The sequence below is a fragment of the Triticum aestivum genome, chromosome 2A (assembly GCF_018294505.1).
Source record: "Triticum aestivum cultivar Chinese Spring chromosome 2A, IWGSC CS RefSeq v2.1, whole genome shotgun sequence".
In the NCBI taxonomy this organism is placed as follows: domain Eukaryota; kingdom Viridiplantae; phylum Streptophyta; class Magnoliopsida; order Poales; family Poaceae; genus Triticum; species Triticum aestivum.
Genome location: NC_057797.1, coordinates 673,434,676 through 673,450,810, shown reverse-complemented (window position 1 = coordinate 673,450,810; position 16,135 = coordinate 673,434,676). Strand labels below are relative to the sequence as shown.

At 46.7% G+C, this 16,135-nt stretch overlaps 1 protein-coding gene across 1 annotated transcript; it reads right to left on the bottom strand.

Moving 5' to 3' along the window:
- Nucleotides 1–1,418: 1,418 nt before the first annotated feature.
- Nucleotides 1,419–7,894, bottom strand: LOC123190119 (putative glucuronosyltransferase PGSIP8). Its single transcript, XM_044602704.1, has 5 exons — nucleotides 7,323–7,894; nucleotides 3,670–3,925; nucleotides 2,832–3,033; nucleotides 2,604–2,751; nucleotides 1,419–2,208 (listed from the first exon to the last, which is right to left on the bottom strand). Exons 1-5 carry the CDS (start codon nucleotides 7,592–7,594, stop codon nucleotides 1,671–1,673), a joined length of 1,416 nt encoding a protein of 471 aa, XP_044458639.1. The 5' UTR covers nucleotides 7,595–7,894; the 3' UTR covers nucleotides 1,419–1,670.
- Nucleotides 7,895–16,135: the final 8,241 nt, after the last annotated feature.

The following is a 16,135-nucleotide window of genomic DNA, read 5'->3' as shown; positions in this document are numbered from 1 at the left end:
TGCTAAGTGGGATATCATCTGTAGACCGAAAGACCAAGGGGGTCTAGGTATTGAGAATCTAGAAATTAAGAATAAATGCCTTCTTAGCAAGTGGCTGCGGAAGTTTTCGTCGGAAAATGATGCTATATGGGCTCAAATCCTTCGCGGCAAGTACCTCCAGTCAAAAACCTTGTCACAGGTCACAGTAAGGCCTACCGACTCGCCCTTCTGGAAGGGTCTCATGAAGGTCAAGCAGGCTTTGTTTAATAGGACAAAGTTTGTTGTTGGAAACGGCACGAGTACACGTTTCTGGGAAGATACTTGGCTCGGTGACACACCCTTAGCCATCCAATATCCCTCTTTGTACCGCATTGTTCAACAACGTGAGGTGTCCGTTGCATCGGTCTTTCAATCTATCCCCCTTAATATACAGTTCAGACGAGTGCTAGCGGGCAATCGTTGGGAAGAATGGCTCCGTCTGGTTAGGAGACTGATGGAAGTGCAGCTTTCTCAACAACCCGATGAATTACGCTGGAAGTTGACTAAGTCTGGAGTATTCTGGAGTATTCACGGTTAAATCAATGTATATTGATGTAATTAATTTGAACTCCATTCCTACGTCCAAACATGTGTGGGATGTCAAAGTTCCTTTGAAAATAAAAGTGTTTATGTGGTTTGTCCATAAACAAGTAATTTTAACTAAGGATAACTTGATGAAGCGTAATTGGACATGACCTACTAGGTGTAGTTTCTGCGATCGGGATGAGACTATTAAACACCTATTTTTTGATTGCCCGCTGGCCAAGATACTTTGGCAGACGGTCCACATTGCTTTCAATATCAAACCCCCGACTTCTGTTTATGCGTTTTTTGGGACATGGCTTAATGGGTTTGAGTCTAACGTAGCGAGACATATTTGGGTTGGGGCTTGTGCTTTGTTGTGGACTATCTGGAATTGCAGAAATGATTTGGTCTTTAACAGAATATCATGTATACAATTTTTGCAGGTTTTATTCCGGACTACGGCACTGATTCGTTCGTGGTCGCCACTCACCCAGACGGAGGCCAGGGAGCATTTGGTTACTGGGTCTGTCCGCTGGGAGATGGTAGCTCGGGATATCTTCAACCGGTTTGGATGGCGGTCATGTAATAGGATAAGCATTTAGTGTTCCTATCTACTTTACCCAGCCGGTTGTGACATCTTGATTTGGCTAGTTGTTGTTTCTAGCCTTTTTTGGCTCTGTGTGAGCTTTTTCTACTTTTCTACGACCATTGGAACCATCTTGACACTACTTCATTTTTTAATAAGAGGGCCGTATGCATCGTGCTGATGCAGAGCCGGGGTTTTTCCCCCTTTTCAAAAAAACAGCAAATCAAGAAACCAAAAAAGCATTTACTCTAGTAGGAGTATGTTCCCCAGCAAAACCAGGACCAACACATGCGGACAAGCATCAATTTCCCCTTTTCCTCGGCACCATATATATATCATCTACACGTCCAAGAGGACAATCATCATGGGTTCCAATGGTTCCAGTTCGTGTTACAGAGGTTCAACAACTGTAGTTCCCAAGCTCGGCGGTTATACTTGTACAGCTGAAATGGCCATCAGAATTGCCAACATGAACTGGGATTAGCTGATCAAATCGAACGACACTACAAGTCACCATATATGTATCTGTCCTGCCCCCACCTCAGTAAAGCTTGGTGAACTCGGCCGTCTGGTTAGGCTCCCCCAGCCTGAAGGCGTCCCTCTCGATCAGGACCTGCAAGGAGCTCATTATCTTGACCAAGGACGCCCAGACCACCGGCGCGCAGAAGAACGCGTACGCGAACACCGCCAACGCCCTGACGACGCCGTTCGTGTACCATGGGCATGCCATCACAAAGAGCGTGCCGATGATCCCGAACCATGTCGTGAGGACGGCAAGGGGGTGGAGGAGGAAGAAGTTGATGACGATCAAAGAGAGGGAGAAAGAGCCGAGCAGGTATAGTGGCCAGCCTAGCAGCGGATGGACGGTCCGTGGGACGAGGAAGAAGGGAATGGTGTAGGCTGCAAGTATGGACCATGCTGCCACTACTCTGAGCGTGGTGAGTAAGAACATGGTGCTTTTCTCCATTCTTCTGTTGTAGCAGAGCTTCGACAAACTGGGCCGTGCTAGCCGGTTCACCGCGATGACTCCAATGTACAGTAGAGCCTGGAATAATGCCATCGGTATCTCTGATGAATACCTGTTTTGCACCAAGTTCAAACATTGTCAGAAAATGTAACTGATGATGCGTTTCTGAATTATTCTACATAGCAATTAATGATGCTCCTTTACCCATGCAAATTTTTTAGGGCATCACAAGTTCTTAACCACCCCTACTTTATGGAATCTATCCTAAACGATAAAAAAGCATCATAGCACGCTGTGTTGTGCAGTTTTATTCTAATACAGCTCTTATTCTAAAGAAGAGACAGATGGCGATTCCAGAAAGACATGTGATCAATCACATCAGTACACAATGAGTGCTACTTATCATTTGACAAAACAGCCTTTTCTTATCTGGCATGCAAGGTTAGTATCAGAGTTTGAGAATGTAATAGAGATATGGATGACAAAGTTTCAAGAGAAACCACCCACCCTAGGTTTTCACGACGTTGTTCATGCCAAGAAAGTCCCAGAGGTAAAACTGGCCAAGACCACCAGTACCATGGCTTCATCCATGGAGCACTTGGAAATGTAACCACACTATTAGGTCCACACGGGATACTCCAGCGGAGCTTCAAATCTGAAAGAAGTGTAGTTCATTAGTCTTAGCCAAGAAAATGCATATGGAATAATGATATACCGGCCGGTAGTCATACTCACAATAATAAGATGCATCCATCTGATAGCCTAGAGGAAGGCGGTAATTTCCATCAAGCTTGGTGCCATTAACTGGTGGATGGAACATTGGCTGATCAAGCAAGTCTGGGAAATAGCTAGCAAGGAAGCCCTGATCTGCACCATCTGGGTTTTCACGCCCAACAGCTAGCTCATGTAGCATGTTCTTAAAAACATCCATAGAAGGCTAGAAACAAAAGAAAGAGATCATAAGAATAGTCGTGCTTTTCGTAAAAAAACGGAAAGAAAAATGGTTGATTAAAAACTGTGAGAATGTCAACAATAATTATTTTGGCGCATAACAAAGGGGTTTCAATGTTTTAGAACCATGACCAGTCCTTCTACAGCACAAAGATGGGTTCAAATTTTCTACATAAGTTAGTCCGCACAATACATACTCCCTCCATTCCAAAATAGATGACTCAACTTTGTACTAACTTTAGTACAAAGTTGGGTCATCTATTTTGGAACGGATGGAGTATTTCTAAAACTTATGCATCACGCATCTTAGATAAATACATTTATGTCAAAAAATACATTTAGATAAACAAACAATCTGTACTAAACAAGTTGACAACAAAACCACAAAGATCTATTTTTAACCCAACACAGTAAATAAACTAGTACGAAGCATCAAATGACAGCTAGATCACTCGTAAAACGAAATACTGAACAACAAACAAAGCATCCAAAAATGATCTCAAAAGTTCCATTCATAACCATTGCAAATAACAAAGCAGTAACACAACTTTAGTCTTAGATCTGCAAAAGGATAATAATGTTTACAGAAGAAAGGAGATGTGTGCTGATTAAGTAATCCTACCTTCAGTACAAAGAGGCCTGTATGAAAGATGCAAGGGTTGATGAAGACTGCACAGAAGTGGCCACACTGAAATAATTCATCAGTGTTCTGGAGAAACATGTTGTCAGAGTCTAGCATAACAACTCGGTCATAGGAAACTAAGCTCCAAGCATACAGCTTATTTAAGGTCAACTTGAATCGTGAGTTGAAGTTATCTTGTTTTTCGTATGGGTTCTTCAAATTATCCACAGAGACCACCTTCACACCATCATCTTTCCTACAGGAACAGTTGGAGATTCATAAATAAATAACAGAATCAAGACTCTGCATGCCAAAAAAAGGTACATTCCAGATTAAGCATATTTAACAGTAATTAATGTATGCTGCATGATTTGCTTCAGAATACATGTGAATTCTAGCAGTAGCATGAGGCATCACAAGAATGTTACATTAAAAGATAAAATAAAAAGCATAATGCTTCACGCACTGCCATAATAACTGTTGTCACACAACTAGAGAGTGACCCCGCCCGGCTCCATTTTTATTGCAACCTGATCGCCTTAGTTTCCTCTATACTGCCACTATTTTCCGTTCATGATCGGTTATAGTTCTCATATAAAAAATACTGTTGAATACACAGCTCGATAGTAACTATCTCTAGTGATCCAAAATGTAAGTCTTTAGGACATCGACATAGTCTTCAAGGTGGTAGGTACTTCAACCGTAGATTTCCATGCGAATATGTTGTCTCACATCATGAAAACTATATATTATAAAGGTATATTTCATGATAAATCTAGTACTGTTTGATGTCTTGAATGCACTAATTCTTAAATGTTTGACTGGTAAAATGCTATAAGGACCTACATTTTGGATCAGATGTAGTAAGCTTCTAAACCCGAAACAACTCTCAACTTCTCATAATACAGCTTGAAGTTTTGAATGCATTAGTCCATATATTAAAGCCCACTTGTGAAAATGCCCAAATTCGAAAATAATTCACAGGCTGACATTCTCTGGAACAGGGGAGAAAGTTTTGGCCACCAAGATACAGAGAAAACTTGCAAAACCACAAAACAAAGCTAGGATGTTCTGAAACCATAATCTCGTAGGTCCAACTAACAAGCCATAACAGAGATAAATCAACCTAGTCTGACATCCAGATGTGGTCACTTAAACAGCACGACATATATGCCCAACTGAAATTACCTTTTACAGCTATATGCGGTCACAGTCAGTTAATCACCTAACAAGTACTCTATAAGTTTGACGCCCCTCGCGTCGTCCCCGCGGGCGACCCGAGGGGAAACCCTAGCCGCCGCCCCTCGCACTTCCCTCCGCCCCTCTCCCTCCTCGCCGCCGTCCGCAACGCCGCCGGGCGAAGCCTGGCCGGCTGGGCGGCGGCGGGGCTCCTTTCCCATCCATCTCGTTCTGGCTGGCGCGGGACAGTGGGGACGAGGGGAGCGCCGGGCTAACGTGGGGTTCGGCGGCGCGGCGGCGGGTCTCCCGGCGATGTCGTGTGGCGCCGTGGTGGCGGTCTGCGAGTTGCGAGGTGGTGGCTGCGTTGGTACTGCCCGGTGGTCGCGGGTGTCGCCGGATCCGGATCGGATCCATCTGGATCCTGGCTTCGGACTCCGTCGGCCGCCGCGGGGTGAGGTTGGTCGTCACTGGCAACGTCGGGTTTTGGCGTCTGGAGATCTACAACGGGGTCTTCTCGATCTTCCTTTCCGGTGGGTCGAGCACCATGGATCTTCCATCTTCGCAAGGTTTTGGATCGTGGCTTGTCGCCGGATCCGGAGCAGGCGGAGGATTGGTGGCATAGGATGGGGACCGGAGGAAACTTTGGTCGGCTAGGCCGGCCCGGCATCGGCGACGTCGCTCAACGCCGCTATCCTCTGTGGAGGCGAAACCGAGGTCTCTCCTATCCACCTCCGAACACATCCCGGACGAAAGTCCAAAATTCATTCTGGATTGGGCGACGGCGGCGTCCTACACGTCGTATCCTCCATGGAGGCGCCGTCTTGGGAGGACCAGCTGTTCGGGGGAGAGATGATGTGGATGGTGGGCTCCGAGTACCTCCAGCAGTGGCGACGGTGCGGAGGTTGCCTGGTGGTGCGGCGTTGTATCTTCCGCGTTGATGACGATGATTTTGGCGGCATGGTGCGGCTACATATCGTTCATGGATGCGGCTGGATGGACGAGCGCAGGGCGGTGGAGCTGTCTGGTGCCATGGTGGCGTCGACGGCAGCGAGACCGGGCAAGGTGTATGCAGCAGTATAGCTCTGAAGATGGATTGGTGGCAGGTGGCTGTGGCGGCCTCATACCTGGCGGGTGGCCGGGTTGAGGAGCATGCCGGACTGGTGGGTGCCCATACCCGGCAGGCGTCCAGGTTGGGACCTCAGGTCTTAGATGTTAGGTTTGGCTGCAGGGTCTGTTTGGTATTAGGCCCAGACCATCAGCGCCCCTTCATCAGTTAGATAGGAGTAGCGACAGAGGTTGCGAAGATGGTGGCTTTGGTCTTACTGTTGTACGACTTTGTAAGGTTTTGTGCTAATAATTAATAAAGTGGTCGTATGCATCGACCAGATGCAGAGGCCGGGGGTTTTCCTCCTTTTCGAAAAAAAAGTACTCTATAAGTTATAGAACGTTGACTGGTCAAATCTTGCGGCTTTCAGCAAATATCCAACAGAAACACAAATCAGTGGTCGAACACGAAATGTTCTACAGTGAAGAAATACTGGTTAACAATAAGGTAGGTAAAATGTGTGCAAATTGGTGGGTGGAAATTCGCAGCTCGGGTCTCGCAATTTATCAACAAATATTTCAAAACGCAGATGAGGTGGTATTCTTAACAAACTCCAATGACTTTGTGCCATTAGAGACGACCATTTCCAAGAAGCATACGAGAGCAACCGACTCAACGACAGTAACCATTAGAGAAGACCATTTCCAAGAAGCAAGCATGTAACATATGTATCGTCTGTGCATCCCGAAGTACGGGAAGAAACAGTAACCAACAGGACAATGCGAAAAGGATCCGCGCGCCAAAACTGTTCACAGAAATGCAAGATGAAATTGCAAGAACTTTACATATTTCAGCAACGGCAGAGCGCCACCTTTCAGACCGGATACCCGATATGTTCAGAGAGTTGTACAGGAAGAAAATCAAGTTTGAACCAAAGAAGAAGAAGGAAGCAGATGAATATATCCATACACTGTAACATAAAATCAAACAATAATCACTAATCTTTGCTGCGAAATAATCAGATAATCATCAATCGGCCTTGGGCAGCAACGAAGGCGTTCCACTGACCAACCAAAGTTCAGACGCGAAACAGCAGACGAAGGGGGTCGAATCAAAATACGGCATGGAACTACCCAAGTTGCTACTGACAGAGCATAGATGTAGCTATAAATACGCAGCTAGCAACGAACCAAGCGCGAAGTCAACCAGCTAAGCAACCGGAGGTTGAAGAAAAAGAAACACTCACAAGCAACCAAGCGCGAAGTCAACCAGCGAAGCAACCGGAGGTTGAAGAAAAAGAAACACTCACAAGCAACCAAACTAGGCATCGAATATCTACTCGATAGTCAACAGGGGGGTGAAATTTTTGGCACCGCCCAACGATCCAAGGCAGAAATACGACAAGGGGGGGGAGTGGGGGAGGGCTTACAGCGCCTGGACCCAGCTCGGCGGGACGTCGAGCGAGGCGATCACCACGCGGTCGGCGTCGGCGCCGAAGCCGCGCAGCGAGCGCATCATGACGCGCGTGGCCACGTAGAACTCGTAGTCGCGGGGCGTGCCCATGTACATCATCGCCGCGTACGCGTGCCGGCGCGGCCCCGGCGCCACGACGGCCGCCTTGCCATCCTCCTCCGCGGCCAGCGCCCCCGCCGCCGCCCACGCGAGGACGAGGAGCCAGCGCAGGCCCGCGAGCCGCCCCATGCCGCCCGGGAGCCTCCTGCGGGCCAGATCTAGCTGCGAGCCGGTGTCGCCGCGGCGGAGCCGGGTAGCATCAGCAGGCGGCGGCGAGCGGGCGGGGCGGCGCGGGAATGGGCGGGGGAGGGGGAGGGGGCGGACGATGGCCGCCGGTGAGCTGCCTCGGGGGCTGGAGCTGGAGCGGCGCGGTGTTGTCTCTTTGTGTTTTTCTCCTGTCCTCCGTGATTGCAGGCAGGTCGGCTTGAGCGGGGGTGGGAAGGAAAGGTGGAGCTGCTGGGAGTAGCAGAGCAGAGGAGGCGGCGAGAATGGAGCTGCTCAAGTAGAGTAGGAGTACAGCTCCGTGCCCCGTAGACTCGTACAGTACGCGCGGCACGTGGCAGACTATCTCAATCATGGTGCTACTGGCCGCTTGCTTCAGGCTGGGTTAACCCTGGTCAGGTCAGGTCAGCCACGTTAGTCAAAGCAGGGTCCGCCGGTTTAAACCTGAGGTGAAGTTGACCACCATCTGTTTTTTTTTACCTCAAAATGACAAACTCCCATGTTCATGAAAATAGTTGCTTGGTTAATTAGAAAAAAAAGTGAAAACCAACTACCCGTTAATTATGGAAAACCAAGAGAAAACTCGCACAACCGCTGAGCGGCACACATAAGATACCCCGCATACGCCACTTCAAAGAGGCCTAATCGAGACAGCATGCAAGCGTTATCGTCATCACTTCTTCCCTAGAGGCGTCATCGCTGGGGAACGTATCTAGTGCACCAAGATAATTGGTGCTACCGGTGCACCAGACTTCGTTGCACATTCAAAAATGTTCAAAAAATTTCGAAAACAAATTAGTGTATCAATACAACATAAATGTATGCTGTCACAAAAATTCAAATCAAAGTTCAAAACAATGGTCAGGATACAAAAAATGACAAATTTGATGTCATTGTGCTAATGGGCCAAAACTGAAGCCCAACTTGTGTTATGTACTATTCAGTGTCAAATTTGTTATTTTTGTATCTCGAGCAATGTTTCAAATATTGATCTAAATTTTTGTGACAGCATACATTCATGTTGTATTAATGCACCAATTTTTTTCAGGATTTTATCGAACATTTTTGAATGTGCAACGGGCGACCGGTGCACCGGTAGCACAAATTGCCCTGGTGCACCAGATACATCCCTGCCATCACCATCCCGAAACCTTGAGCAAACGACTCCGGCCTCGCCGAATGTGACCGTCGACGCAACCTGCGTTGTAGAGGTCGTGTGAAGCGATAAGAAAATTCATGCCAAAATCTCAGTCACCTGCAACTAGACAGCACAACTCCAACTCTGATGAAGAACTAGGCACGGATGGCATCGTAAAAGATCACCAACGAACCACCTCCTGCACGTCGTCGTACACCACTGGTCCAAGGGATCTCCTGACTAACACCAAAAACTAGTTTGTTTTTTCTTCAGCAAAAAGGTGCGGACCCAAAGTTCATAAGATATGCAAAGCTTTTAAATATGTAATGAAAATTACATCGAGATTTCTGAACCATCGGACCACCACTATCAGTATCAGAATGAGCCACCGACACACCGCTATCGCCTCTCCTCTGCCGAACCCAGTTTGACCTTGTCGATGGAGCCAAAAAGTCTTCATGCGTGTGTCGTGAATCTGCAGTCGTCGCCATTTAATCCTTAAACCGGTCTAAAGCTCCACTAACATCGCCGTCCGAAGATGACGGTAGAAATCTACGAGGAAGCTCCGTTGATACCATCCTGGCGGACAAACTCTAGGAGGATTGAACCCCAAATGACCAACTCAAAGAATAGACGTTGTCATTTGCTTGAACATCGTCCCTGCGAGGAGAAAACCCCTAATATAAACTACTAGCCTAAGCCAAGTCACCATGATTCTCCTCTTCATCCCGACTGCTGGAGCGTCATGCAAAAGGAAGAGGAAGGAGAATCCACGGGTTGGCCGAGGAAGTACCAAGGAAACTTACCGCCGCCGCCTCTTCCACAAGAGTGGAGGAAAGAAAAATGATCTTTCTATAGTTTTTTTTTTCACGGTGCTACAACGGCCTGAAAAGACTAAAGTACATCTACACAAAGAGGGCCGGAGGTAAGAGCATCCGCGGGCATGATGGACAAATATGGACCCTTAAACATCCGCTTTGAGCCCTCGTTTGCACGCGTGCACAACCAGACTCCTCAAAATCGTCCTCCCTGCTTTGATTATTTCATGAAACAGTTTATGTGCGACATCGTCGTCCGGCCAAAGCACGCAAGCAGCAGCACCACACGCGCACTCAGCATGGACGCATGTAGCGATGGCACGCACAACGCCTCCCAGAGCGACGCGTGCGTGAGCTCCAGGCAACACGTGCATGACTCGCCAGCAGGCGCGCGACAAACACGCGCGGCGAGCGGAAGACAAGGTCGGGCAACACAACATGGGCGTGCGAGGTCATCAACCGTCTCCACCGTCATCGTCCACGCCGTCGTCGGACCCCTTCTCTGCCCACTGCGGCGATGCCGTGAGGCACCGCTTCCTTGGCCCGTGTTGTTGCCTGCTCCACACGATATAGAGATGAGAGAAGAAGGAGGATTGGATGGCTGCAGGTGGGACGGTGTGAGATGGCTACGACATGGAGCGGGTGCCTTGGCGTGTGCGGGCATGTCCGCAACTCCTCATGTTGCCCTCATATTTGATCACAGTTCGAGGAGTGCCGGTCAGTCCCAAGTTTAGTGAGAAAGTGGAGGATCACGCTTTTTTTGCCCGGACACTGATCGGACGGATACTCCAACATTTAAGAAGGAAATAGAGGGTCCGGATGTAGACATGGAAGAAGCTAGCTACTCCGATTATACTCTGAAAAAGAAAAAAGGCACTGATTGCAAGCCGGCGATGCTTCCTCAGCAAGCGAGGCTCACGCGGCGTACTGATTAGACTCTTTTGGTTGAAACTCAACTCCGGAAGCGGCCGGTGGTTGCTGGGCTCGTTCCGCTCTTCCATGGTCCAGGTCGGCAGCAACGTGGCGCGCTCGGGCGATCCACCCCTTATCCGTCGATCCATTGCCCCCCTCGCACATATTCTTCCGAGCAAACACCTCATCTCAAGCCAAAAGTGGCCATCGAAATTTTACCTAGCACGCTTTTGGCCGCCACTTGCAAGCCCTCCAGCAGAGGCGGTTCCCTAAAAAACGGGAGCATTCTTTAGTCGGGCCGGTGCTTCCTCCTTTTCGTCTTCGACGAAACAGCTGGCCGGTGGCCACGGCGAAAGGTGCTCTCGTCAGAGGGAGCTGCGGTGCGGCGCGGGGTGTGGATAGGGACGAACACGTCACGGGCGCCGCTGGGTGGGATAGCGATGCGGGGCGCCAGCCCGTGAGTCAAAATATGAAGTGGCGGCGTGATGCTTTCGCCTCTGCATGGATGGATGGATGGCAATGGCATCTCTTTCGTGCAGGTTTCAATTAGTGTTTTCTTTAACTATAACCACGCGAGGATAACTAATCGCTTCGGCCTCCACATGTCACATCATGACATGACACAGCCGAGCTGTTTTAAACAAGCACAGAGCATCGGTGCTGGAATCGTCCACAAAACTGCAACAGACGTTACTCTGTCCGAGGGCAACTCTAACGAGGATGACCGGTTCGCTCGACGCTCGCAAATGTTCACACCAGGTAATTCAAACATTTTTTTTTCAATTCAACTGCGGTCGGTCGTCAAAATTGTTCGGAACGGACCGGATGATTGAAATCTCGCAGACCGACACCAAATGAAGGAAAGTCTGCGGACAACCACACGTCTGCCATGTCGGATCCCGACACCACCGGCCCATCTAAAGTCCTACCCGAAGCCCTTCTTCCCCGACCAGCCCCTCCCTTGTGATCTGTATCGGCAGTGGCGAAGCCATGCATGAGCTGTGTAGCCAAATGACTACACAGTTTTTTTGGCAATAACATCATACAATAAGTATATACAGTGGCGGATCTAGGCCCCAGGCCGGGGGGGGCCCAGGCCCGGGGCGTGAGGCCCATTTCCTTTGTATAATTCAGCAAAACACTGTAGCAGTTGCTACAGTGCACAAAGGAGGCCCGGGGCGCTGGGCTGGGCTGGATCCGCCCCTGAGTATATATTAAGATTAGAAAATCATAAATACATACATATGCCTACACAAATTTGAATTGACTACACATGAATGAATTCATGGCACCGCCACAGTGTATCGGCATCCTTTGCCATCGACGATGTCGTTGTACCACCCCGACCGCCAACCAGACCTTGTCGGACCTCCATCGCTCCACCCAGGTGCCTTCTCGTCTTGGACAACACAGCAGTTCCACTCCAGATCCGTCTGCAGCCCAGCTATCGTGTGCCCTCTGCTGACATTGTCCATAACGGACACCATGCCCAGCAAGGCAGCAAGTGTTCGGTCAAATGTCATTGCCAATTTTTTGAGTTTCTCTTTGTTTACCTTGAAGCAAACATGATGAATGAGAAGAGGAGTACTTCTCCAACGAGTTCATGGATTCGTCTTTGTCAAATGAGGAGAAGGAATATGAGGATGATAAGTCAGATGATGAAGACGGTTTTTGCATGCATGTTACATGCAGAGGAGCATGTTATCATCTACAAGAGATCACTAAAGGAACATCCAGTGTTCAATTAGAATAGGGCACAGGGGGTATCCCATGTTAGTTGATGACTACTTTGCCTCCGATGTATTATTCGAGCACTATTTTCGCCCATGATTTCGGATGCAGTTTGACCACATTTACCATGGTTCCTGGGTTTATGACGATTACTTCATCCTAAAGAAGGATGCTGTTGGAACCATTGGGTTCTTCTCTTGTGACCAGAAGAGTACGGCTGCAATGAGGATGCTTGCCTATGGCACGACCACAGATTCGTGAGACGAGTACCTTTGGATGTCTGAAAGCGCATGCCTAGAAGCGATGGTGAATTTTGCTAATTTAGTGGTGAAGGTGTTTGGATAGGAGTACTTTAGAGAACCAACTCCTGCAGACACAACAAGGCTCGTAGCAATTGGAGAATCAAGAGGGTCCCCATGTATGCTCGAATCCCTGGGTTGCATGCATTGAAACATGAAAGAACTGCACATATGTTCAACAAAAGCAATACCAAGGCCATTACAAAAAGGCCACCATCATTCTTAAAGCGGTAGCGGTCTTCATTGTTTGCGAGGTTGTGTGTGGGTGAAGCTTTTGAGTGCAAATATACTATCAATGTTCATGACTACAACATAGGGTGCTATCTTTATGATAGTATCTATCATCCTTGGGCGACTTTCATGAAGACCATCTCTCAACCAAGGGATAAAAAATTGTTACTTCGCCCAAAGACAAGAAACTGCTAGAAAGGATGTCAAGAGGACATTTGGAATGTTCCAAGCCTGTTTTGCACTTGTTCACGGACCTGCTAAACTATTGAAACAAAAGATATTGTGGGGGTGATGACAACTTATGTGATTATGCACAACTTATTGTGGAGGGTGAGGATGATGGAGTTCGTCATGGTCATGATTTTGAAAGGGCGATCCTATGCAGCTTCCAGAGCATAATCCAGAATACATCATAAGCTTCACAATCGAGAAACTCATGAGCAACTTCAGAATGATCTAGTTGAGCATCTTTGGGCGTTTCATATGGACAATTAGAACATCTGCCTGACTAAGTTGAACTGAAACTTAAACTAATTTTTAGAACTTTATGTTTGAATTGTAATTTTTTTTATTGAATTATTTTGTACTAGAATATTTACCTTTCAATTGCTTAAGAATTGTGTTATTTATCTTTGATTATGTTGAGTACTCTGGATATAGAAAAAAATTGGAGACAAATATTTGGTGCCTACGGTTGGATGACCTCCACCCCCATTGTTGTCCATAGACACATGCGGACATGTCCGCGGATATTTGTTGAGATCTTTTTGATGATCCGAAATGGAGTTTCCTTGATGGACTAGCATGGACTATCTTTTCGCGCACTTATTTTAGTGGTTTGTTGCGTTGATGTTTTGGTTCGTGTGATTATGTAAACTTTTGATAATAATAAGAAAAAAAGGCTTATTCATTTTGGAGGAATTTTGAAGGATTCCTATGGGATTTTTTCATTGGATTTTTTCCTATGTCGAGAATTTGTTTCATAGGAATGAATGTGCTAAAGTTCTAAGTACCGTGTCCATATTGTCTAATTCCTAAGGATTCTTAGCATTAGGTGAGACCTTACAAAAACTTGTAAGGGTTGGAGTGGACATGACATCCCAATCGTTTATTCTTCCTATTCCCATGATTTAAGAATCATGTAGAACGAATGATCCCTCAACTCTTTCATGCCGACGTTGCTCTTGTGTACTAATTGATTGCCATATGTATTGTCCTATAACACTTACAACACCTGAAACAAAGCGGAATTTGGTGCCAAGAGGTTGGCGCAGCTTATCATGGAATATATGTCCACACGTTGATGTGGCTTAGCATAGTCGTTATACTCGCTCAATTAATTGTCATAGTAACTGTCAATATGGTGATTCTGTCAAAAAATGCATTCTAGCAGAGTCGTCACACCTGTTAGAATCATCATAATTTACGGAGTGCCCTCCATATGTGACCACCTAGCCTCCATATTTGGCATCTTGGAATCAAATTTTGAGCTCACTTCATCTAGTGGTTGTGTGTGGCGTGAAGGAAACTTCACATAGCCCCCACCTCACAATGGATACGTCAGAGAGGTTAGAGGAAAAGGAGGTCATGGTGACAAGTAGGTCTCACAATATGGACAATCAATATTGACGAGTAGTTTCTGCATCACTTCAACAACCTCCATATGCATATGGAGTGCATTACTGAGCCTGCCAATATGGCAACTCTACTAGAGTTGCTACAATAGTATTTTAGTTCTTAAGTTCTGCCTGTCACACCTATTCTTTTGGCTAGTTTTTCGAAACTATTATAAAGACCTTTAACAAATTGATGGTACATATGAATTATTGGCCCTTATAAGTATGAATAAGGGCATGTGATGACAATTATTGGTTACCTCGTCCACTACTTCCACCCCATGAAGTCATATTAGGGAGGAGAGGAACATACGCACTATAAACACATCCAGAAGGCAAAACCCTAGCCTCCACAGGAGGGATTGGCAAGGAGGAGATCACCATCTTCACAATCATGCGCAAGGGACGCCAACATCATCACCACTATCATCAACATCATCACCACTGTCATCATCATCATCATCATCATCATCATCCATCTCCATCTCATTGTAACATGAGAAACCCTAGTGGACCGTCTTGTGTGTTACGTGTGTGACTCATCCATGTTTACCATTGCCACTTTCATGATGCTTGTTGTCTCCATGTATGAGTAGACCCCTTAGTTCTCGGGGACATGGATGAACCTTGGTATGTATGGGATTTGAAGCATTATATTGGATATGAGGTCCTATGTTGAATGCTTAGTTTAATAAACTTCATGAATATTGTGAAGGGGACCCATTTAGTATTATCGCTGAAAGCCACGAAGTGTACCACTGTCAGTGTAAAGGTTAGGATGTGAAGGTATTTCGAGATGACAGTAATAGCCTTCACCCCTCGCTTTTGCAAAGAATTACGGAGAATCCTTATAGAGGCCGCACCCAAGGGTAACCCATAATTACCATACTTGTAACCTGCAGAGGGAGACTATGGTAGTGGCGTGCGTGGCATGAAGTCTACCTAGAGTAGAACATGTTCTGTACCCGGCCTCGCCCAGCATAATCGTCAAGACTGGCTGAAGTATCCAGACTATATTATGCGGATGCATATGTTGCGTTAGAAACATACCAATGTGAACTCTAGACTTCCTGAGAACGCCTTACTCCTCTGTTAGTTCCACTTGTTACTCATGCTACTGTTTTTGTTACTTTTTATGTTATTTACTGTCACACCCTAGCTAGTCATGCATCAGAGTGTGTGCATCATGTTTAAATTTCCATTTAAATTGAAATGGGGATCTGTGAAACCCTCAGAATCATTTTGAAAATGATCCAAATAAAAATTTCTCCAAAAAGGTCCAAGAAAATGCTCATGTTGCTCTCTGAAAATATTTGACAGAGATAAAAATCAAACCAATATTTTTAAGAGCTCATAGGTATTTATTTTGGGCATTTGGAATTAATGCATAATTATTTGCATTGGAAATATATTATTTATATATATTAATATATGTCCAAATATTATGCCAAATATAAAGGAGCTCTGGAATAATATATATAGCTCCTGCAAAAATTGGCATAAGTTAAATAAATGATTTAATATATTATTTAAATCAAAACAAATGTCAGAAATTAGAAAAACAGAAATAAATAACAGGAGGAGCTTACCTGGGCTCCTCCACTGTGCGGCCCAGCCAGCTGGCTGGCCCAGCCAGCAGCCGGCCCAGCCCACCTCCCTCCTCTGTCGTCTTCGTCCCGACAGAGGGAGGGGAGTGTGGCCGGCGCGCGCGCGCGCCACCGCGCCACGCCACCTCTCTCCCTGCCTGCCTGCCCTCCCCTCCT